The sequence below is a fragment of the Giraffa tippelskirchi genome, chromosome 2, assembly GCF_054371585.1.
Source record: "Giraffa tippelskirchi isolate mGirTip1 chromosome 2, T2T-mGirTip1v1.2.pri, whole genome shotgun sequence".
In the NCBI taxonomy this organism is placed as follows: domain Eukaryota; kingdom Metazoa; phylum Chordata; class Mammalia; order Artiodactyla; family Giraffidae; genus Giraffa; species Giraffa tippelskirchi.
The window spans coordinates 59,049,409-59,072,561 of record NC_137276.1 but is presented as its reverse complement, the minus strand read 5'-3'; the positions used below and the strand labels follow the sequence as shown (position 1 = coordinate 59,072,561).

At 44.7% G+C, this 23,153-nt stretch overlaps 2 protein-coding genes across 21 annotated transcripts in view; one reads left to right on the top strand and one right to left on the bottom strand.

Annotated features, from left to right (window-relative positions):
- POLR3A (RNA polymerase III subunit A) overlaps window positions 1–15,121 on the bottom strand; it is a 45,394-nt gene extending 30,273 nt beyond the window's left edge. For 6 of the 7 annotated variants that reach the window (XM_081573803.1, XM_081573804.1, XM_081573805.1 and 3 more), the window contains exons 1-10: window positions 14,939–15,121; window positions 11,473–11,608; window positions 11,065–11,202; window positions 10,380–10,551; window positions 9,458–9,612; window positions 3,328–3,567; window positions 3,051–3,213; window positions 2,737–2,873; window positions 1,070–1,173; window positions 120–261 (exon numbers count right to left, since the gene is read on the bottom strand). In XM_081573803.1, the coding sequence (XP_081429929.1) occupies window positions 120–261; window positions 1,070–1,173; window positions 2,737–2,873; window positions 3,051–3,213; window positions 3,328–3,567; window positions 9,458–9,612; window positions 10,380–10,551; window positions 11,065–11,202; window positions 11,473–11,608; window positions 14,939–14,982 (1,431 nt within the window). In that variant the 5' untranslated portion in view covers window positions 14,983–15,121. Of the gene's footprint in view, window positions 1–119; window positions 262–1,069; window positions 1,174–2,736; window positions 2,874–3,050; window positions 3,214–3,327; window positions 3,568–9,457; window positions 9,613–10,379; window positions 10,552–11,064; window positions 11,203–11,472; window positions 11,609–14,791 lie in introns of all 7 variants that reach the window. The other variant, XM_081573809.1, reaches the window with a different exon arrangement.
- Window positions 15,122–16,464: 1,343 nt separating this feature from the next.
- Window positions 16,465–23,153, top strand: part of RPS24 (ribosomal protein S24) — a 450,090-nt gene continuing 443,401 nt past the window's right edge. For 8 of the 14 annotated variants that reach the window (XM_081573816.1, XM_081573818.1, XM_081573819.1 and 5 more), the window contains exons 1-4: window positions 16,465–16,506; window positions 17,937–18,002; window positions 18,094–18,303; window positions 18,994–19,104. In XM_081573816.1, coding sequence (XP_081429942.1) covers window positions 16,504–16,506; window positions 17,937–18,002; window positions 18,094–18,303; window positions 18,994–19,104 — 390 coding nt within the window. In that variant the 5' untranslated portion in view covers window positions 16,465–16,503. Of the gene's footprint in view, window positions 16,507–17,936; window positions 18,003–18,093; window positions 18,304–18,993; window positions 19,105–19,230; window positions 21,807–23,153 lie in introns of those variants that run through there. The other 6 variants (XM_081573824.1, XM_081573823.1, XM_081573822.1 and 3 more) reach the window with 6 other exon arrangements.

The window sequence follows — 23,153 nt, the reverse complement described above, 5'->3', positions numbered from 1 at the left end:
AAACCAAAAGTTATGAAAATTTGAGATTACTGGCAATTTAAATTTTAGATGTCAGGAGTTTTAGCTTGGCACACACAGCAAAGTTCCACCCAGCAGAAATAAACCAGTCTCCTGCTCACCAGGTGTGCCATGATGCTCAATTTGTGCAGCGAGGGCTGCCGGTTGAATAGGACCACGTCTCCATCTATGAGGTGCCTCTCCACAATGTCCCCGAACTTGAGCTCCTGAGCCATCTTTTCTCTGTTCCCATATTTCAGAAACCTTAACATACAATAATGGACATAACCTGTGAGAACAAAGTTTCCTCAGCAAGTTTCTCTCTCTTCATAGCAAGATTTGGTCTCTGAAATGACCATGTTTCACTGAATTTAAGGTGCTTCCCTCCACTGTCGACTAAACTACTGTAACCAAAACAAAACTGTTTTTGTAACTTTATTTTTTGGCCACACCAAGTGGCCTGTGGGATCCCAGTTCCCCGAACAGGAATTACACCCGGCCGCCCGGGAATGAAAGTGCCAAGCCCTAACCAACGGACCACCAGGGAAGTCCCTAAACTACAACAAATTGATTGTAAGACACCTCTTAATTTTAGAAATCTCCAACTATGATAAAAGTATGTCTTAGAAGCACAGAAACTGAGTAATAAACTAGCTTCTTGCACAGGGCCCTGGTGACGTTTGGATTTCATGAGATGAAAAGCACCGGTGATCAGCTCATGTCACTGTGAAAAGCCAGAACTGGCAAAATGTGTGCCTCCTGGGTTATGAGTGCACTGAGGCAACCCCAGAGCATCCAGGTAACCCAGAAAATGATCTGCTTTCATATCCCAATGCGTTATATCTACCTAAACATTAAATGCTATAGAATAAATGAATACTGTGCATACATTCAAAGAACCAGCAGAGCAAACAAAAACGTACCTAGGCTAACTGCAATTTAAACAGGTGTTTTCCACATGTTAAAATATCACGATAATTGTACTTTGTACTGCATTCTGTGGCTGAGTATGGCAACAGTGAACTTGGTCATGAGGAGATAATTACATCCAACCGCATTGTAAAAGCATTACCTTTTCATCTGCGTGTGTCTCTGCTGAATGAAATTGGCTCCTGGGTGAACTTCAGGGCCATTTCGAACCAGTTTCCTCAAAAAGTTGATGTTTGCTTTGTTCACCTGGAGGGCCACAATATAAAACAGAATGAGGCACTGTTAGGTTTCAATATGCTAGCATGCTATACTGAATTGAGTCTCAGTCTCTACTTTAAGTGATTCTAGGGGATTTCCGTGGTGGTCCAGTGTATAGGACTCTGCACCTCCACTGCATGGGGAATGGGTCTGATCGCTGGTCAGGGAACTAAGATCCCACATGTCGCTTGCGGGGACCAGGAAAAAAAAAAAAGCATAACTGAACCCCATGTGTAATTCTAGGAGAAGTGAGGTGCCTGCGGCATGCTGCTGCCAAGGTCTTCAGTGTAAGGACAACAGCGGTTCACGTCTGAGTTTGGTCATTCACTTGCTAGGTGACAGGGCCAGGTCCGTTACTGACCTTTGGCTTCTCTACTGGTAAAGTGATTGGGCTGGACCGATCTGCAGGGACCTTTTAGCATATTCTGTGATCCTAAAAACAGGTGGCAGCTTCATCTGCAATGATTTACTGTGGGCTTCTAAGGTTTAAAAGCTGTAATGCCAGAAGAGCAGGTCCTGGACTGCACCACCATGTCCTGCAGGCTACTGGACAACAGTCTTGAGCAGCACTGTCTCAGAGAAGGAAATTTAACTCAAATGAGGACACTATTTTTTATTTTTTTAATTCTGACTGTGCTGAGTCTCTGCTGCAGCTCTTCCTTGAGGTGTGTGCAAGGTTAGCTGCCTTGTAGCATGTGGGATCTTAGTTCCCTGACCAGGGATTGAACCCATGTCCCCTGCACTGGAAGGTGGATTCTTAACCACTGGACCACCAGGGAAGTCCCAAACAAGGATACTTTTTACACAAGCTTTTCCAGAAGCACCTATGATCTGGGCTAATTATGAATTTCAAGAGCAAAGTCAAAGCCAATCAATATCTTCTTGTTATCAGGTCTTTCAATTATCTATACCTCAGTTAAAAAAGAAAATACTATAAATACCAGATTATACTCATGATAAGTATGAACGCAGTGTAAAGTAGTACAGCCTTTCTGGTTATGCATCAACAGCTTTTTAATATTCAGAGTCTCTGAGTCAGTGATTCTAATGTTTTAAAAATCGTAACTCGTTCCAAGAAAATTAACTGGGTGTGGATATTTATCATTAGTTATGGAGAAGGAAATGGCAACCCACTCCAGTGTTCTTGCCTGGAGAATTCCAGGGACAGCGGAGCCTGGTGAGCGGCCGTCTATGGGGTCGCACAGAGTCGGACACGACTGAAGCGACTTAGCAGCAGCATTTAAGGCATGAGGTATGAACTAGCACAGAAAAATATCAAAGATGGTATTATTTGGGGGGAAAAAAGTAGACTTGAATGTTTAATGTATATCTGAGTATTTAAATATAAAGGCAGACACAACTGTGTACATGTTGTAGATGTTATATATGGTGACACATGTGTGAAACAACTGGAAAAACAAACACACACTTGCCAAACTGTGGGCTGGGTGGGTTACTAGGGGTTTCCCACTGTTGAGATTGTTTGGAATCTCAGAACGTAACATAAAAGACTGGATTCAGACAAAATACTGAGCAATTCAATGTACTTACCTTCTCAGGAAATGTTAGAATTTTGGCCACATGAACTGGCACAGCTACCTCATCAATTCGGAGGTTGGGGTCAGGTGAGATGACTGTTCTGCCAGAAAAATCCACTCTCTTTCCTGAGAGATTACCTCTGAATCGACCTAAATAAATAAAAATATATCATAAGTCTCCAAGGCACAATGTGTGCTGTTTGGGGGCAATGTGACCAGAAAGGCCAAGGAAAGACTGTGATCTCCAACTAGATAAGCTGGACATACATTCCCCAAAATGAACCAAAGGCAACAGACTGTCTTCTGCACACATAGGTGGACACATACCCTGCTTTCCCTTCAGGCGCTGGACAAACCCTCTGGTCCATTTCTTGGGTGCCATATTGAGGGGAATGCCTGAGAGTTCGCTGTTAATGTAGAGGGCGCATTGCAGCTGCAGGAAGTCCCAGTCTTCCATGATCATCTGGGTCTTAGCTCCTGATATCCGATGCTAAGAATGAGCAGAAGCAAGCCTGGTCAATTTGACTTTCTCCATCAGACACTTCTGTTTGCATGGATATACTCCAAAACCTGGAGTTTGGAAATGCTAATGGGAAGTGCTGACCTTTTTAATGACGTCATTTAGGAAAATGATTTCTGTCAACTTCATTGTCAGATCGTCTTCATTGGTGCCAGACTTCAAATCGCTCACGACAGAGGGTCTGATACACAAAGGAGGCACTAAGAGTCGTGTGAGAATCAAATCGGAGGGCTTTCCAGCTTCCGGATTCATCAGAAGTAGAGGGATGTCTTCAGCTGGGATTCGTTTAAATAAATTCAAAACTACTAAGGGATTCAAGTTTTCCTATGGAAAGGAGGGAAGAGTAGAGATAAGAGCTTCGTTTTCTACAGCTTAGGCAAAGGTTTACCTCCCCATGCCCCCTAACCCAGCAGAACCCAACCTTCTTGGCACCAGGAACTGATTTTGTGGAAGAGAATTTTTCCATGGCGGGGGGAAGGGGGAGATGGTTCCGGCAGTACTGCCAGTGATGGGGAGCAGGAGATGAAGCTGCACTTGCCTGCAGCTCACCTCTCGTGTGCCTAGTTCCTAACAGGCCTCTGACCAAGACTGCTCCATCGCCCAGGAGTTGGGGACCCCTGCTCTAACTGCTGAGCTGAAAATATGTACAAGTGATGACAGAGGCTTCTGATAATTTGCTATATTGCAAGAGCCCTAAAAATGTGCATGAATTTTATTCCAATAATTTAAGCCAATAATTCCACTTAATTTTTCCAAAGGGTATGATTTTAGAAATTAACACAAAGATTTAGCTAATAAGGATGTTTGCTAAAGCAGATCTTAACTGTGAAAGCTGCAAACAACCTGAGAGGTTACTGGCTAGATAAAATCATGGTACATTCGTATGTAGAAAACTACGAAGCCGTTTAAAGAAAAAAAAATGAAGACACAAAAATGTGGCTTATGCCATGAAAGGTGTTCACAAAATATTGATAAATGAGATAGGTACGTTTACAATGTGATCTGATTTGGGCAAAGATGTACATCTACAGAAAAGAGGAAATGGAAGAGTTTACCAAGGTGTGAACAGGGCCGTTTTTAGCTGAGTTGGATTATCATCATTTTGCTTCTTTTTTTACATTTCACCTTTCTGTAATGAACTTGTATTGTCTTTGTATTAATTTCACATAACAGAGGTGCCACGCTGTAACAATACTGGTTATTAAATTTTCTTGGGATCAAAGACTGTGACTGAGGCTATACATTGTAGGTACAATTTGCCATACATAACTTAATGAAATGGGAACAAAGTTAAGAAAAATAATCAGCTCTTAGAATACTACCAAAGGAAAAGTTTCTATGGTCCTGCCCTGGAGGAGAGGGCAGTGTGGCTGGGCATAAGGAAGGAATCTCACCAGAGGTTTTCCAGTCCGGGCCCCTGTCCAGAGAACAATGAATGTCCTCGGGTCCCATCTCCCAGCGATGGGCACCTCACTGCCATCAGAAACAGTCAGGGAGGAGGAAGTCTAAATCTAACAAAATTCTAGAACGGGATGAAGGTGAGATGTCGCCCGCAGTACCACAGTCAGTCCTGGACAAGAATATCATGGAGCTGAACGCCGTCCAGGAGGGCAGGAAGACTGGCAAGAGTCTGGAAACCAGTTCTCAGCAAGAGTGATAAGAACAACTGCATCCCCAGAGGCACGAGGAAGAGACGGCTGACTTATTGTTAAATACCAGGAAACAGAAGCCAGGGACTGATGGACAGCAGAGCAGGGCCCAGATGTGTGCAAGGCAGAACACCCTAACAGCCCAAGCTCTCTAGCCATGGAGTGTGGCTGCCTCGGGTGGTGATGAGCCGACACGGCTGAGAGGACTGGCACTCAGTCTGCAGGGACGATGTCATTATGGAGAGACCTTATCTGCAGGTCTACCAATCCCTGGATTTGTACTAAAACGGAGTGGATATACATCAGCCCTCTGGGAGTCCAGAGTTTCTGTCCAATTCCTAAAGGGGTCTGTGGCCCACAAAAGGTCAAGAACCACTGCTCTAAGGTCTCTTCCACCTCAATCATGTTGTGCCTCCTGTAAAGGCATGGGGCTCCACCTTCCTGAAAATTCAATGGGCAGGTACACACGTCAGTAAGTGGAAATCGCTCAGTCGTATCTGACTCTTTGTACCCCCATGGACTGTTGCCTGCCAGGTTCCTCTGTTCATGGGATTTCCCAGGCAAGAATTCTGGAGCACGTTGCCATTCCTTTCTCCACGGGATCTTCTAGACCCAGGGATCAAACCTGGGTCTCCCACGCTGTAGGCAGACTCTTTACTGTCGGAGTCACCAGGGAAGCACCATGTCAGGACATGGGCCATCCTGAGATTAATGAGACACCTTTTTGCTGCCTGTCTTTATAAAAGGTAAATGTAACTCAATAATTCTTTGTTCACTTTGGTGACTAAGTGGCCCTCTCTAAGGAGGGGCCACTTGGAATTAGGCAAATGGTGACCTCGTGTTTTGTTCTCACCCATGGCACAAGAAAAACCAGGACAAACTGATAAGCTTGGAGGACCTGCCACTACTCCAAGCACTGTGACTGGCATCAAACAGGACCTCAGAAAAAGGAATCTTGTGAGGGACCAACCTTAAGTGGAAGAAACTAGCAGAAATATAAGACAGAACACAAGAGGTGTATGAGGCATAGCAAATGTACATGTGGTTGAGGGAAAGGTGAAGATCTGGGTGGGGGTGCATTGCAGAGAGCAGAGGAGGCTGCATGGAAGCCCAGGGATGGGGGATTCGGGTGAGAGGGAGTGAGCAGATGCTCTGTTAAGCTGAAGGGACACACAAATAAGAAGAGGCAGGACGCCTTACCTCTCCATCATTATTTCTGTTAATACAGGAACATCAGTAATAAGCATACCACAGTAACTGGGTCACATGCTTGAAGCATTTGCTATTTGCTAAGCATCTGATCTGGAATCCATCTTTTACTCCTCATAACAGCCCTAAAGCAGACACTCTTGTAATCCCTGTTTTATAGTTGTGGAAGTCCAAGTCCAGGTTGGGTCACGTGTCTAAGATCATAGAGTAAGTAAGCGGCAGTGTGCATGCGTGCTAAGTCACTTCAGTCATGTCTGACTCTTTGTATCCTTATGTATTATAGCCTGCCAGTCTCCTCTGTCCTTGGGATTTTCCCAGCATGAATACTGGAGTGGGTTGCCATTTCCTCCTCCAGGGGATCTTCCTGATCCAGGGATCAAATATGAGTCTCCTGCATTGGCAGGCAGATTCTTTACCACTGAGCCACCTGGGAAGCCCCAAAGCTCTCAACCACCACCCTAAATCACATTGAGGGTATCACCTGGGTCATGTGGGCTGGTGTGGACAGGGAGGTGGCGGCAGTACAGGACACTGAGAGACAAGCTGGATACACTAGACAGGTGACTCCTAAGTGGGAGGAGGTTACCTCTCGGGACCAGTCACTCAGGACAGTGGTCCCCAACTTTCTGGCACCCAGGACTGATTTCATGGAAGACAACTTTTTCATGGACCTGGGCTTAAGGGGATGATTTTGGGATGATTCAAGCCCACTACATTTATTGTATGCTTTATTTCTAATCTAATGCCACTGCTGATTTTGAAGGAGGTATTGGTCCATGGCCTGGAAGTTGGGGGCCTCTGACTTAAGAGACTTTTCCAAACAAGTTGCCTCCCAGGCCCTAGACAATTCTACTGCAGAGGGTGTGGGGGGCAGAGGAGACTTAGTCCTTTGCACGTAAGGACAGTGGCCTCAGGGGCCCAGGCAGAGAGTTGGCAGGGGAAAGTGGTGACGGGCGTCAGGGAGGCTGATCTGGGGGCAGCAGAGGGAATGCACAGGAGGCTGCAACTAAGGCCACACCCAGGAGAGCTGGGCAGCCCTCTGAGTCACTGACGCTTTCTGCACAGTTGTCAGCCTGGAGGGTAGAATTCCTCTACACTCACGCTGGTAGGAGGACGAGATCAGCTTTCTCAGTCTGCACCTTCACTTCCTCTGCAGGAGCTTGAAGACATCTCCACTGGGATGCACGGCTGCTGCCCTCGCCCATCTCCAGGGGGACCACCATGTTTCCAGGCGCTGGTGCGTGGACACCTGCTCGCCTCTGACCACCTCCTCTCACACCTGTTGCCACAGTGGCTGGTCATCAGTTACTATCCATTCTGACTGCATACTCTGACCTCTGGCTTCACTATCACTGCCCAGGGTCAGGACCTGCTTTCTTTTTACGTCTCACTCCCTAAATCAAGGCATAACTTATATATAATAGTAAACTGCACAAATCTTAAACAGATGGGTAAATTTTTACACAGGTACACATACACTACCATTTAAATCAGGATAAAGAATATGTGCCCCTGTCCGGAAAATACTCTGATACTCCTTTCTCATTAGTACTAAGCCCTCACCTCAGATCAGTCTGGCCTGTTCTTGAACTTGATCTAAATGCAATCACACCCTCTGGACTCGCATACAAGGCTGCCTCCTCTCAGTAGGATTCTGTGATTCAGCCTGGCTGTGTGTGTCAGCTTGATTCTTTCATTCCAGGACAGTACTCCACTGCGTGGATCTATGACAATTTGTACATTCTTCTGTTGATAGGCATCTGGGTTGTTTCTAATTCTGGCTTTTATTAATGAAGCTGCAATGACCATACTTGCACAAATATTTTTGGGGACATATGCACTTGTCTCTCTTGGGTACATACCCAAGAATAAAGCTGCTAGATCATATGGTAAGTGTAGGTCTTACTTTGTAAGGAATTTCAGAGTGGTGGAAACATTTTACAAGGCTACTATCGATGAAGGAGTGCCAGCTGCTTCCAATCCTTGCCAGCACTTGGTTTTCAGCTGTTTTACATTTAATTTTTCTGAGAGGGTGTGTTTTTTAATTAATATTTCCCTGATGACATAAAGTAGAACAACTTTTTATCTATTGATTGGCTGTTTGAATATATCCTTTTGTGAAGTGCCTATTCAAGTCTTGCTTCTGCTTTTAAAAATCAGGGCTTTATATTCCGGACATGAGAGTCCTTTGTCAGACACATGAAAGATGAGTATTTGCTCCCACCTTGTGACCTGGTTTTTCATTTTTGTTATGGTGTCTTTTGAGCCGTCAGGCTGTTCTAAAACGTCATTATTTATGTTTCTCCCTTAAAATTTAATGGCTCCACATTCTCCAGAGTGGGAGGACCTCTACAAAGTGGGTTCAGCTGTCTGTCTTTTCTCCAGCACAGGCCTGCACCCCAATGGCCTCAGCGAGGATTCCCCCTTCACCACTCACTGTTATCTTGGCCGATGCGACCTCACAGGGTTGCTGTTAGGATAAAATATGAGGCGATCCATGGAAAGAACTTGGAACGGCACCAGAAGGTAACAGCAGTCACTAAGTGCAAGGTGCTTTTATTAGCACTGCTGGGACTTTCGAACAGAATCTTGGCTTCAGAAAGAGCCCCAACACAGCCTCCCGGACACGCCAGGCTCATTGCCCTAGACTCTCTAAACCTTACTCAGGTGTAAGGACCACAACAAACCACACCTTTCCTCACAGTCCTCCCTAACCAAGCCCCCAATTTCCTACTCCTTCCTGTCCTTTCCATTCCTGTGACAGTCAGCACTGTGTCCCATGGTATTGGCTATGTTTTCATAGATTAATGACCTACGACACCTTTAAAACCATGGAATTCCTGGGTGCAGACCCACTGCTTTGTGGTTCCTGACACTCCCTACAGGTCTGACAGTTTGGTACTCAGTAGCCACTTAATTGTTAGTTTTGTATACTATCAATTCTAGAAGGTACCATGTGACTTAAATACTAATTGAATTCAGAACAAGGCAGAACAAGACACTTCATAAAATCCTACTAATTACGTTTGTGCCAAGTAAAGCAATGGAAATTACGTACAAATTCTATTAATGCTGCATCCATGTGAGAAACAGGATACCTCAGTGTACGCTGTACATAGCTATGCTTTTATAATCTTTTACAATGAAAATGTAACATGTGCTACCTATATGATCGAACACGTGTTAGTTATGAGGACGGCTCACAGTAAACTGAGTGCCAGGTGAACACCTGTCACGTGGAGTATCCCCAGAGATCTAACCCCAGTGGACCTCCTGTTCTGGAGGAAGGGTGTACCCAGAGGGTGAGGAGACAGCGTGTGATGGAGACAGAGGGAGGCGGGCAGGGGCAGGCTCACCTGTGCCCTTGCCAGGAGAGGCTCTACTTCCTTGTTATGCTCGATGGCAGTTTCAAAGGACTGAAGGAAACTTGATACGATGGGATCCACCACTTTCTTGTTGGTCTTGTATTTCTCGTGGATTATCTTCAGTAACCCGCATTTCTTGACAGTACCTGTAAGAGTTAATCCATTTTACCATGGTTGGAAAAATCAGGTTCTTGGTTAGGGTGGCCTGAGGTCGGGAAACAGTGGAAACAGTGTCAGACTTTATTTTTGTGGGCCCCAAAATCACTGCTGATGGTGATTGCAGCCATGAAATTAAAAGACGCTTACTCCTTGGAAGGAAGGTTATGACCAACCTAGACAGCATATTAAAAAGCAGAGACATTACTTTGCCAACAAAGGTCCGTCTAGTCAAGGCTATGGTTTTTCCAGTAGTCATGTATGGATGTGAGAGTTGGACGATGAGGAAAGCTGAGCACTGAAGAATTGATGCTTTTGAAGTGTGGTGTTGGAGAAGACTCTTGAGAGTCCCTTGGACTGCAAGGAGATCCAACCAGTCCATCCTAAAGGAGATCAGTCCTTGGTGTTCATTGGAAGGACTGATGTTGAAGCTGAAACTCCAATACTTTGGCCACCTCATGCAAAGAGTTGACTCATTGGAAAAGACCCTGATGCTGGGAAGGATTGGGGGCAGGAGGAGAAGGGGACGACAGAGGATGAGATGGTTGGATGGCATCACTAACTTGATCGACATGGGTTTGGGTAGACTCCGAGAGTTGGTGATGGACAGGGAGGCCTGGCGTGCTGCGATTCATGGGGTCGCAAAGAGTTGGACACGACTGAGCGACTGAACTGAACTGAACTGAGGTCGCAATCTAGGAAATGCAGTTACAGAAACTGCCATCACGATGAAAGATAAGATGTGTATCCGGCTCACCATTGAAGGCGCCACAGTGATGGCACGTGTTCTTCTTCCGGCACTTGTCAGAGATTTTCTTCTTCAGCCCTCGCTTCTGGAGGTAGGTCAGGCCGGGCCTCTTTAGATAATCCAGAAACTGCTTCTTCTCCTCCTGGGACAGCATGATGTGGCAGCAGGTTTTACAGATCATCTTTTGAAAATTAAACAAAATAGATAAAAGGATGAGAGGATGAAAAAGTATTTTTTTTTTTTTTTAAAAAGCTGCACCCACCCCTTGTCCAGGAAACTTAACTATATGCACAGATCTACAGGAAGACACACTTAGAGGCAGCCCATGTTCACCAGAATGCTGGCTGTGGCCAAGCCGGCAGGTGGGGTTTTTGTTAGCTTTATTCCCTTTCTCATGCTTGAATTATCTTGTGCTTGTATCGCTTGAATTATTATTTTTTTTACAATATATATCTACCACCTACTCAAAGAAAATCAAGGAAAAAGAATCTTTTAGCCATTTAACTTATTGCAGGATGAAATATTATGCCAATCAAAACAAAACACCAAACCCCTCAAACAAAACAAATATTACATGTTTAGTATAAAAATGTTCCCTACATGTATCCCCCACCAAGCTCACTGTCATGTCCTTGGATCAGTAACTTCCAGGGAGATGAAGCGACTGTATGGAGACGAACACATACACGCTTACCTGTAAGATGCCGATAACTGCTCGGAAGTACCCCACGTGAAAACATGGCAGTTCCAAGTCAATGTACCCGTAGTGGCCCAGACAGTCAGCCAAGTTCTTCCCACAGGTTTCACAAGGGCGATCCTTCTCACTTGTACCCTGTGAATAAAAGTACAATCAATAATCAGCGGAGGCCAGTGGAAAGGAAACTGGGATGAGCCCTCACAGGTGGCCAGGGGACCCAGAGTCAGAGTCACCTGGGAAGGTGCAGGCTATTCATGTTCACTGGGCCAAGGAAGGCTGGAGTCCCCGAGATGTGCTGGGGAAGGGGAGAGGTGGAAGGAAGACCTGGCTTCTTCCTATCTGGTAAGTCACCAGTGTCACCGGGCAGTCAAAACACATAGAACCAGGAAGGGCAGCGGGTCTTACCATCCTGTGGTCAAGCACCCCGTATAGCAGTGGGGCGTGGTTGTTGTCCTGGCTGTACAGGTTCTTACTCACAACCTGGATGTGTGCCTGCTGGCGCATCTCCTCGGCTGACTTCATTCCAAAACAGATGTGGCTTCTGGAATGGAAAGAGATAGGGGAATGGTCACATCAAAACCACTTACCACGAAGAGCATTTATGCATGTGACCCACCAGAAGCAACCTTATCCTTCCCACGCCTGACAGGCTCTGCTCTCTCATTACTAAATGTTCCTTCATCCTGCTGACTTGTTCTCACTTTCATTATCTAAGGATGGTGCTCACCTGTTGTACCTATCTGCTTGCTGCTAAATCCAGGAAGAATTTCTCATTTGAACATGTCTCTGTAGCACTGGCAGTAACCTCTTCACCCCTCATCTCGCAATAATTTCTTTCCTTGGCTTTGGTAACACCATCCATGCTTTGAGTTTTTTCCCCTCTCTGGCTGTTACATCTTAAGTTCCTTTTGTGGCCTCTTCTACTGCCCTCTCTCCGACAGTGGCTTTTCTCCTTACTCAGGGTTACAAACCCATTCCTCTTTGCATTCTACACCTTCTTCCCGAGTGGTGTCTGTCTGATCTCTATCTGTAGGCCAACTATTCCGACTCAGCCGGAGATCATACACATACCTCCTCTGGACAGTTACACAAGTACCTAAACTTGGCACTTTCTCTCCCAAATCTGTTCCTTTGTTCATTTTTCCAACAAACTGGGGGTTTACAATGTGCCAGGCACCATCCTGAGGGGCTGAGGGTACGGGTTAGACAAGACAAACTCCCTGCCAACATGGGGCTCAATTTCAGGGAGGGCAAGACAGAGAATAAATCAACAGATTCACAAAAGTGAATAGATGCAAAGACCAAAAAAAGTGAAGCGTATGGGAAAGTTTGACAAAACTATGTTATGTGGTCAGAAAGTCTGGAAAATTGACATTTCAGCTGAATTCTGAATCAGAGGGAGCCAGTCATAAGATGATCAAGAAGTCATGCATAGGAAGTACAGCTTAACTAGGGCAAGGGTTCTAGAGCCAGCTCAAGCCTGGCATTTTCAAGGCACCAAATGAAACCAGTAGTGTAGAGCACAGAAAACTATGGTACGAGAAAAAGTCAGTGAGGTATGCAAAGACCAGCTTTAGGAGGGCTTGGGAACTCTGACAATTTAAATGTTAGTCCAAGGGAAAGCTGCTTGAAGAGTTCAAACTGAAGTGTCAGGGATCTAATTTGCATTTTAATAGAGTCACTCAGGTGGTCAGATTACATCTACATCTGAATATAATTGGGGGTTGGGATGGGTTTGGAGGGACCACCTGGGATAATTTATCCAGGAAAGAGGCACGTTTCCCATTCCAGTGAATGGCAACCTCCACACAGTCACCCAAGCAAGAAATTCTGTGCATCAATCTCATTTCTCCCTTATCCATCCCTACCAAAACTGTCAATTTCACACCCCTCAACCGAGAGAATGGCCATCATCAAAAATTCTAGAAATAATAAATGCTGGGGAGTGTGTGGAGAAAAAGGAACCCTCATTCACTGTTGGTGGGAATGTAAATTGGTACAACCAGTATAAAGAAAAGTATGCAGGTAACTAAAAACAGAGTTACTGTATGATCCAGCAAACCCACTCCTGGGCATATATCTGGAGAAAACTACAATTTGAAAACCTACACCGCAATGTTCACTGCAGCTCTATTGACAATAGCCAAGACAACCTAAAAGTGCATCACCAGATGCATGGATAACATGTGGTGTGTATGTATATACACATAAACTACACACACACCATAAAAAAAAAAAATGCCATTTTCAGTAACATGGATGGCTCTAGAGATTATCATACTAACTTAAGTAAGCTAGACAGAGAAAGACAAATGTCATATGATATTGCTTATATGTGGGGGAGAAAAAGATGCAAATGAACTCATTTACAAAAGAGAAACAGACCCACACACACAACAAACAAACTTATAGTTACCAAAGGGGCAGGTGGGGATGGCGGAAATAAATTAGGCGTTTGACATGAAAATATACACTTACTATATTTAAAATAGATATCCAACAAGAAGCTACTGTATGGCACAGAAATGTATACTTAATATTTTGTATAACCTGTAAAAGAATCTAAAAAAAATAATATGAATATATAATCTAAGAAAGAAGATGTGTATAAAATAACATAGCATATATAATAGATATATTTTTTAGATTCTTTAACAGATATTATTATACGTATTGTTTCTCATATCTATTATAGGCATATTATACATTATTTTATACATATATATTCTTTCTTAGATTACATATTCATATTATTTTTTAGATTCTTTTCCCTTTAGGTTCTAAAAAAGAGTATCTGTCTGCATTGCAGGAACTGCAGGAGATGTGGGTTCGATCCCTGGGTCCGGAAGTTCCCCTGGAGGAGGGCACACAACCCACTCCAGTATTCCTGCCTACAGAATCCCATGGACAGAGGAGCCTGGTGGGTTACCGTCCATGCAGTTCGCAAGGAGTCAGACAGGAGTGAAGTGACTGAGCACACATGGATATAACTAACACAACATTGTAAATCAACTATACTTCAAATGACAAAAAAGATCCCTCACTACCTGCAAGATGACCCTGGAACAAAGCTTCAAAATCAGCTTTCTTCGCATCACTGTAATGTCTCCCTCCTGTATGCTCCTGGAAGAAGGCTGTTTAGTTTGCTTTCTTCCATCTCAACCCTTTTCCCATTGGTGCCAACCCTTATTTTTGCACTTGTCCAGCTCAACCGTTGACTTGCCTACCTTCTCCAACTAGACTAGGCAGTAAGGTCTTCCTCATGTCTCTAATGCCTATCATCGGTCCCAGCACACAGTATCTCCCTCCCTAAGTGTCTCTTGCAAGAACGATTGATTTATTTCTTTACTGGAAGTTCTAAGGCGAGGCTGTGACCTATTAAATTTCACCTCATTTTTGAGACTGCTATCCATGCGCCTGTGACATAGCTTTCTAGCTGGTAACTCCATTCTTTGGGTCAGCAAATATTACCTCCGTGTCTTGTGTTCTGCAGCAAAATGAGTCCCCGCCCCAGGTTGCTTCCCAAGCTGTAGTGACCAAAGATTCGCAGAAAGGAGTCATCGTCTGACCTCAGGAAAACTCGAGCTTCAACCCAGGGTATACGTTATCGCCAAGGTTCCCACCACATCTCCCATTCTCAGCCGAAACCCAAAGGAACACCCCTGGCCTGCAGTTGCCCAGATGCTGAAATACCCTCTGCCCAATCAATATTCATTAATCTAACCTGAGCTGTGCCCACACCTTCCACTGATTCTTGGTCCTTTCCTTCCAACTGACCCTCAGCGATGACGCTTCGAGACCCAAGACCCCTGTCCTTGGATTCCATAACCCCTAATTTCTCTGCCCTTTGGGGATTTTGGCTCCATCTTACATTTTCTTGGCCACATCTGTCTCCCGGAACTGCTCCTTCACCATGGTGACGGCTGTCGGGGCTCCCTCCTAGAAACTCGTGGAACTGGATTAGAAAGACGATGTTCTCCGTACCACCCGCGGCTGCTTCTTGACCGACTGCTAACACACCTGCAGCATTTTTTCGGCCACCGTAGCACGCCCCACGTGCCCGCCCCCACTTCCGCTACTCGCTGGCGCGAGTCTGTCAAGAGAGGCTTCAGGCAAGCCGCTTCGCGCCTTCTCCCCATACCGCCATCTGGCGGCATCTCGTTGGAACCGCCGCGAAGCCTGAGCTGTATTTTCCAAGTTCATTTCCGATCTATTTCTGGTTTATTGGTCTGTCTCTCCCTGAACCTACACGTCTATCTCCCTGTAATCAACGGACAAATTTCAAATAGCAAATACTTATAAAGAAAGCTAAGCACCGAAGAATTGATGCTTTTGAACTGTGTGTTGGAGAAGACTCTTGAGAGTCCCTTGGACTGCAAGGAGATCCAACCAGTCCATCCTAAGGGAGATCAGTTCTGGGTGTTCATTGGAAGGACTGATGTTTAAGCTGAAACTCCAATACTTTGGCCACCTCATGCGAAGAGCTGACTCATTTGAAAAGACTCTGATGCTGGGAAAGATTGAGGGCAGGAGGAGAAGGGGACGACAGAGGATGAGATGGCTGGATGGCATCACCGACTCAACGGACATGAGTTTGGGTAAACTCCAGGAGTTGGTGATGGACAGGGAGGCCTGGTGTGGTGCGGTTCATGGGGTCGCAAAGAGTTGGACACGACTGAGCGACTGAACTGAAATGATTAAAAGCTCACTTTTAACCCTGAGGGTTGGGATGGGGAGGCAGGTGGGCGGGGGTTCAGGATGGGGGACACATGTACGCCCATGGCTGATTCATGTGAATGTATGGCAAAAACCACTACAATATTGTAAAGTAATTCGCCTCCAATTAAAATAAATAATTTACAAAAAAAAAAAAGCTCACTTTTGTAGGGACTAAGATTTTCATGAAGAGAGAAAGTTTTGGAAAAAAATTTAGACAATCAGATTTTCTAATCTCACAAAAATAATAGCAACGGTTAGCTCTGCATACTTCAAATAACAAAAGGTTTTGAGTCAGTTTTGCAGTTTCCCTAGCGGTAAAATGAGGAGGCTGGTCGAGAGGACCGCCAAGGATGCCTTCCAGCTTTACCAACCGCTAACGTGGGGGGGGGGGGGATTTAACTTTAATCTGGTTTAACTTAATTTTAAGTCCAGACAGTCCGAAATAATGAACCGAAGTGGAACATGTGCTAGCACAAACCTACTCCGTCTAAACCGTGCGCCCTCGGGATTGGCCAGTTCCCGTTTTGGGGGGTGCGGCGAAGGCCACAGAAATCAGATCTTAAGCATTTTCAAACAGGCATCGGCGAGGTCGGCCTAACGGCCCGGCCACGCCCCCACGTCGGCGCCGTCCGGGGACCTTCCGTGAGCGTTGATATGATTGGCCGGCAAAGTTTAGCCCTCTTTTCCTCCTTGGCTGCTTGAAGATCAGCCGCCATCATGGTGAGTCTCTCCGGACCCGTGCATCCATCCGCCGCATATCTGAGCCATCCTCCGACCTCTGGTCCTGACATTGGCGTTACAGCCCCCCAAAGCCCGGTTACTCTTCTCTGGCCGAGTCTTACCGGGGGGACCTGTTGCCGAGGGCTTGGGAGCCGCCGGCGTGGAGTCCTGGTTGTGCTGTCTACCTAGACATGCCGGGCTTTCAAGAGTCCCAGAAATGGGGGATTGCGGGAGTACCTACTGCGTTTGTCGGCTTCGTGGAGTCTAGTGGGTGGGGTGGGGTGAAGAGAAAGACATCACATTTGCACTCCCAACTTGGAGTAGGCGGCTTGCCAGTGAAGGCAGCCCAGGAGGTGAAGAGGGTGCCAGCAGCGCCCGGGCGAATTGCGACGAGTGAAACTGTCATGTGTAAGCTACAGTTATTGTCAGCCGAATGGATTCTCTTGTTTCACATGGGGGAAACGGAGGCCCCGGGGTGTGGAGCCACTTAAAGGCTTGCCATGCCATTACCAGTTCACTCATTGGAGGGGTCACCAGTTTTTAACCCCGCTCCATCTTCGACCTATTTTTTTCCTTGATCCCGACTTTAAAGAATTGAACATTGTTGAAGTGGATTTAGTTTGGTGTGGCTTTTTAAAATTGCAGTTGAAATAGCTATCAATTTACTGTGAGAGCTCTTCTTACCGGTTAAGTTTTTGGTTTTAGTGTAAACATGCTGAATGCCCACATTCTTTGGTAGTTATTGTGTAAAAGCAGTGGGGCCATTCAGAAGGGGATACAGTTTTTTATGGGATGTAGAGTTGGTCATTCAAGAAGGGTAGTTTACGTGAAGACAGTGCAATGCTTGTCAGATCTCTGCGAGCTGCTACAAACAGGGTGGTCTGGCAATAACATTTGTAGAATCACAGCTTCACCCCAGAGAAGTGGAACTAGGGGTGGTTTTTGTTTTTAAGGGTACAATTGGCAAAGTCTGGAGACATTTTTGGTCACGACTAGGAAGTGGGTGTGCTACTAAACATTCTTTAATGCACGGGACAGTCGCACAACAAAGTAGTAGCTGGGCCACATCTGAGGTTTGAGAAACCTGGAGAGTGATTTCTGTAACTAGACGAAGTAAGCCTTTACAGATTTCAGTGTGTGGCTGTTGAGCACATACTCTTGGTACTGTTTTTGTGTTGGGGTGACCTGTGAGGTAGACAGTTTGCTAGTAAGTGTGTTAGGAGGAGATGGGAATTGGTGCTTTTTCCCCTTTTATTCAAGGTTTCCTGGCACTAATGCATGTGACTCCTTTGTTTTTAATTAACTGTTCACAGATAGTGGCTACTGATGTGGACCTTGCAGTTCTAGATCTTGGAAAATCACAGTAAGGTCAGGAAAAGATTGACTAGTTATTAAAACTATTATTGTTAAAACGAGTGTTATGTTTTCAGAACGACACAGTCACTATCCGGACTAGGAAGTTCATGACCAACCGACTGCTTCAGCGGAAACAAATGGTAAGGAAGGGTACGTCAAAGTTTGGTTGTTCCTCAGTTTTGAAGATGTATTTCATTATAATATACACTAAACTTGATAATTTCTTCTTAGGTCATTGATGTTCTTCACCCTGGAAAGGCAACAGTACCTAAAACAGAAATTCGGGAAAAACTGGCCAAAATGTACAAGACCACACCAGATGTCATCTTTGTATTCGGATTCAGAACCCATTTTGGTGGTGGCAAGACAACTGGCTTCGGCATGATTTATGATTCCTTGGATTACGCGAAGAAGAATGAGCCCAAACATAGGCTTGCAAGAGTAGGTGTCCTCATTTGTTCAGTCGCTGCTGAAGACATTTTTTCAGTGGCATTGTGTTATGGGTGCAGCAGAATGAGCAAGAGCAAGCAGTCTGGAGGGACAACACACTAAATAACTCTTCAGTGGTTGACAGAAAAGGTTCTTTGATAAACGCACAGATAGAGTATGGGGTTCAGAATGGTGTCTGCAGGATTTGAGGAGGTGCCTTTTGAGCTGGGTCTGGAAGAGCAGGTGAAGTGCTCTTGGAGGTAGGAACTGGCTGGCAGTAGAGGGATGGGTGTAGAAACCGTAGGTTGGCCCCACATGAAGTGAAATCTTTATTCCCAAATGTCTTGAGTTTGGAGTTAGCTTCTTAGCTTAGGTTCATTGAGCAAGGAGCCATGAAAAGTTTCAGGTGATTTCCTGAGTACCAAGTACATAGTGAACTACAGTTGATCCTTGAAGAACACTGGTTTGAACATCCACTTATACGCAGATGTTTTTTCAGTCGTGAGGTCTATAGTAGGGTGATCCAAGTTTGGTTGAATACATAGTAGCAAAAGAAAGCAAATGTGGAGGGCCAAGCCAGGTCTACATTCTACTAAGATACTCGACTCTGTCGGGATTTGACGTCCTTATTCCTGGAGTTGGATGAGTTGATGTTTGCAAGTCATATGTTCATATATACATATATACACCTTTTTCCTTCAGCATGGCCTGTATGAGAAGAAAAAGACCTCAAGAAAACAGCGAAAGGAACGCAAGAACAGAATGAAGAAAGTCAGGGGGACTGCAAAGGCCAATGTTGGTGCTGGCAAAAAGGTATAGTTTATCAAGGAAAATACAGAAATGTCAGTTTCAGGTTTTTAGTTTGTAGAAAAATGGGGTTTTGTTTTCTTAATAACCTTTCTTAATGTTTCTTCTTTTCCCACTTCTTCTGGATTACAGAAGGTAACCTGTTTTGAGAAGCCACGTAATGTAGTATCTTAACACCTCAGTAGAGTAGCTTTGCCCACCCCTTAGCTCACAGATTAGCACAGCACAGGGCCACATCGGTTCAGTGATCCTGGTGGGTGCCTTGCAAGTCTTACCAGGAAAGTTTTCACTTTACTGCTAATTGCAAAGGTTTGTAAAGAGGGAGCGGATCTAGGTTCCCAAGACTGACGTCCTTAAAATTGGCAACTGATTGAGGAAGCAGCTGAATCAATGTGGCCCGTGTTTTCCTGGCACGCTGGAGAGGCGGCACGGTGTTCTGTTGCTTTCCTCTCCAGTTAGTCAGGACTTGAGTGATTTTAATTCTCAGCTTTTTACCAGCTTGGCTAGCTAATTGTAAGTAGTTGAATGGAATTAAGGTGTTGGGTTGTCAAATTAACAAATAATTAAGTGTTCTGTGAACTTTTTTTTTTTTTTTTTGCCTTTTCCCTCTACTTTCTTGGAATTCTTGTTCATCAGAAATGAAGTGTCTAGCAGGTACTGAGATTGTGATCATGGTGTGGGGATGGATGCATCACCTTCACTGAGTTTGCTTTGATGCTTTGCATGTTGGCTTTCAGAGGAGAGTTTTGTAGCACAGTCTATTATATAACACTACAGCTATGGTTTAAAATAGTATATTGTGAGCAAAGGAGAGAAACTTTAAATCACGTTTACTTTGGAAACTCAGAAATGCATGTTAAGTTGTGAAGTGTCCCAGTGGAGGAAGGTGGCCTCTTTTAACTGGCACTTGCTGTGTTCCAGAGCACCACATACCCAGGAAATGAATGGCTTTAGTTCATTAACAAGGGCTTGGGAAGGGTTCTCTGATCCAGTCATGAGCATCCTCTCTCTTGGAGACTGGTTGATTCACTGGCAGCTCGGTAAACGCCCGGAAAATCTGGCAAAGCCTCTGTCTCAGAGCACCCACCCAAAGCTGCCTTTCACCATCTCTCTACTGTCCCGTTGCTTATTATTTGATCTCCAGCTTTCTACCTGATGCTCCCTTGTTTTTAATTGAAAAATTTCCAAGATAATAGAGTATTCACATCAAAACCTTTGATAAGCTTTTCCCACAGATGTTTAGATATACTTGTACAGTAAGCAGCCTAAACATGTAACATTGAAAAGTGGGCTGAGAGTGGATTGGGGCTAGCAGGGTTTGAAACAGTGGTGGTCACAGCCCTGTGTGTTTCCTCTCATCGTAACTCCCTGCAGAGCAGGCAGTACACCTGGTGTGCCCGCCTCGGGCTCTGACCACTTCCTGGTGCCGAAGAGTTGTAGTGGACGGACTGCCAGAGGAACTGCTTGCTGCTTAGAACTGCTCCCTGTTTGTGAGGCTTACTAAACCTGTTGACAGAAATTCCAGAAGTTGGAAAGCAGTCAGTACTTGTGTACTGCTCTAGATCTGAAGCACGTTTTTACATATTGTTTCCTTCATGCAGCCATGTGTTAGTGCTCAGCAGTGAGTGACATTGTGCAAAAAGTCAGGCATTGTAATTGTTCTTTTTAACTTAATTTTTGTTCACATGTTGGAATTGCATCTTTTGGGTGCTGTAGAGTTTAAAATTAAAAGAATAGTCTCGTGTTTGAGAAGCGATTGAACTATTTTTACATTAGCTAAGTTATGTCCCTTAAAATACTAATTCGCACTACTTTTGTTGATTGTGAATAGTGGCTTTTAAATTACTGAACCTGAGACGGGTCTTAAAAAAGACCTGTTTGATCCTTTAGAGCTCTCCCTTTGGTTAAATTAGACTTTAGTCTGGGATGATTCTCAAGTCTGTTGATGGTGCTGACATGCCCAGCATGGTGTTGCTGAGCAGAGCAGAGGGGCTGAGGCTCCTAAAGTGGGCATTGGCAGCCTAAGAACCATAGAAATCAGGCAGGGTGTTCTCAAAATTGGGGAGAATAAAATCAATTAGTGCATCTAGGGAGTGCTCTATATACAATTGCGAAGAATAAAACAATCATCATTAAGGTACGTGGTTGCATGCAGACTATTTAGGAGTTTGCAAAGGGGCTATTAACGAAATGTTTCTTTTCCCTCTTCCCTCCTCTCCTCCTTCCCTGCCACTATTCAGTGAGCTGGAGATTGGACAACAGGTATTCAAGCTTTTTGTTTAGATTGTTAGATTTTTTGGTTGACCGTATTAAAGCATGTGAAATGATTTAGAAGTATATTTATAGTTGGCTCTCAAAAGTTGTGCCTTTTAAAAACTAGCAGTGTCATGGTTTTGTTTTCAAAACTTGTTTTTGTCTCATCCCTAACTGGAATGTTTTTTTATTTCTTGATGCTTGCGTTGTGTTAAGATTACACAGACTTAATGTGGACTAGGTCACTAATGTTTGTTCTGCATGAGTGTCATTAATTTTGGAGTTTGTTGAAGACTTTGAACTGTTAATTTTTAAAGACTTTTAAAGGCAGTTGCTAACTAAATTTCTTTTTGCTTTGATTCACAGAAGGAGTAAAGATTCTGCAGTGACTGTATCTGTGGTGATTGTGCAGATTTTTCATGAAAGAGAGAATAAACTAAGACCTTTTACATGTCTGGCTGTTTGGAATATATTTGAAGTTTCCTGGGAGTGTTGTAAATTGGTTTGCTATTTAACAGAATTAAACAGCCCAAGATCACATGTTCCATTAAGCATTCAGTGAAAACTTGCTATGTTGGGGTGGTGTTTGTCCTTTACTAGCACAAAGATGTCAGTGTGTAGAGTACCTGTAGCGTGGGGGCACGTGGGGTCAGTCCAGTGTGCTATGTTAATACTTGGTATTGTAGTTGGTCAGTCTCTGAAAGAGACACTTGAAACATGAATTCCTTTTTGGTCTCAGTAAAACTCTACTTAGTAGTTAAGGAAGAAATGTGCTGGCTGTGATAAAAATGAAAGTTACTAGGTTGCATTCTCATTATTTATCTTGGAGTAAATAGGATCTGACAAAATCATTAGTCTATTGCAGGTTTGTGCTTATGTGATAAATGGGTGTTCTGTTGTGGGTGGGGAATTTGGAAAAGGCTCTAAAGTGGTGAATATTTGTGTAGTGTGTAATTGCTTGGTAAGTCTGATTGTGCATGGGTTTTATGAGGTATGGAGGGTTATCTGGTGCTGGTTTTTCTTTGCCAGATGCAGATTCTCAGGTTGACTTTCTCAGGCATCAGGTTGAGAAGCTGAACTGGGTTACTGGTTAGTTGTGTGGGGGCAGCAGGCTTGAGGGTACATGAGTTGGGAGGGCTCGATGAGGGCAGAAGAGACATTAATAGTTTGGATTTTCTGTATCATTCATGCTTCCCTGCAGTTGGTGTGATTGGTTTGTACATGTAGGAATCAAGCTTATAAATGCTATTAACTATGTCAGTGGATGAAAAGCTCCAGAGAAACTTTAGGAAGCAATAGAGGACTGCTTGGTTGGTTGGTTTGATGGGGGAGCCAGAAGAAGTAAGAATTGACAGCAGAGAGCATCTGAGGGTTGCAGGAAGGAAGGATATTTTGAAGAGAGCATGCTGGGAAGCCTTGACTTGAAGGAGCTATATGCTGGGAGGGCAGGAATGTGACCAGGTAAGTGAGGGGCCTGAACCTGCTGGCCTAGGGTACTGAGGGCGGGGTGGGGGTAGTTCCATTTGTAGTTACGCTGAAGCTAGATATTTGGGTTTGTGGAACTCATGGCCCTGTGGGTTCCCTTACTAGGAAATCTGCTTTGTGTTCCCTTAGTGGGACCAGGAAATAAGATCTGATAGTCTATTTGTAGGAAGAGTGGAGAAATGGGGGATTTAGGCCTGCATGCTACACTTTAACCAAAATGGCTAATGGGTGGTGTGGAATCCCTGGGGGATTTGAGGTGAGTGGCCGTTTTCAGTGAGCAGTGCATGGGGGCCAGAAGAGGTCATCCGAGCCTGGTG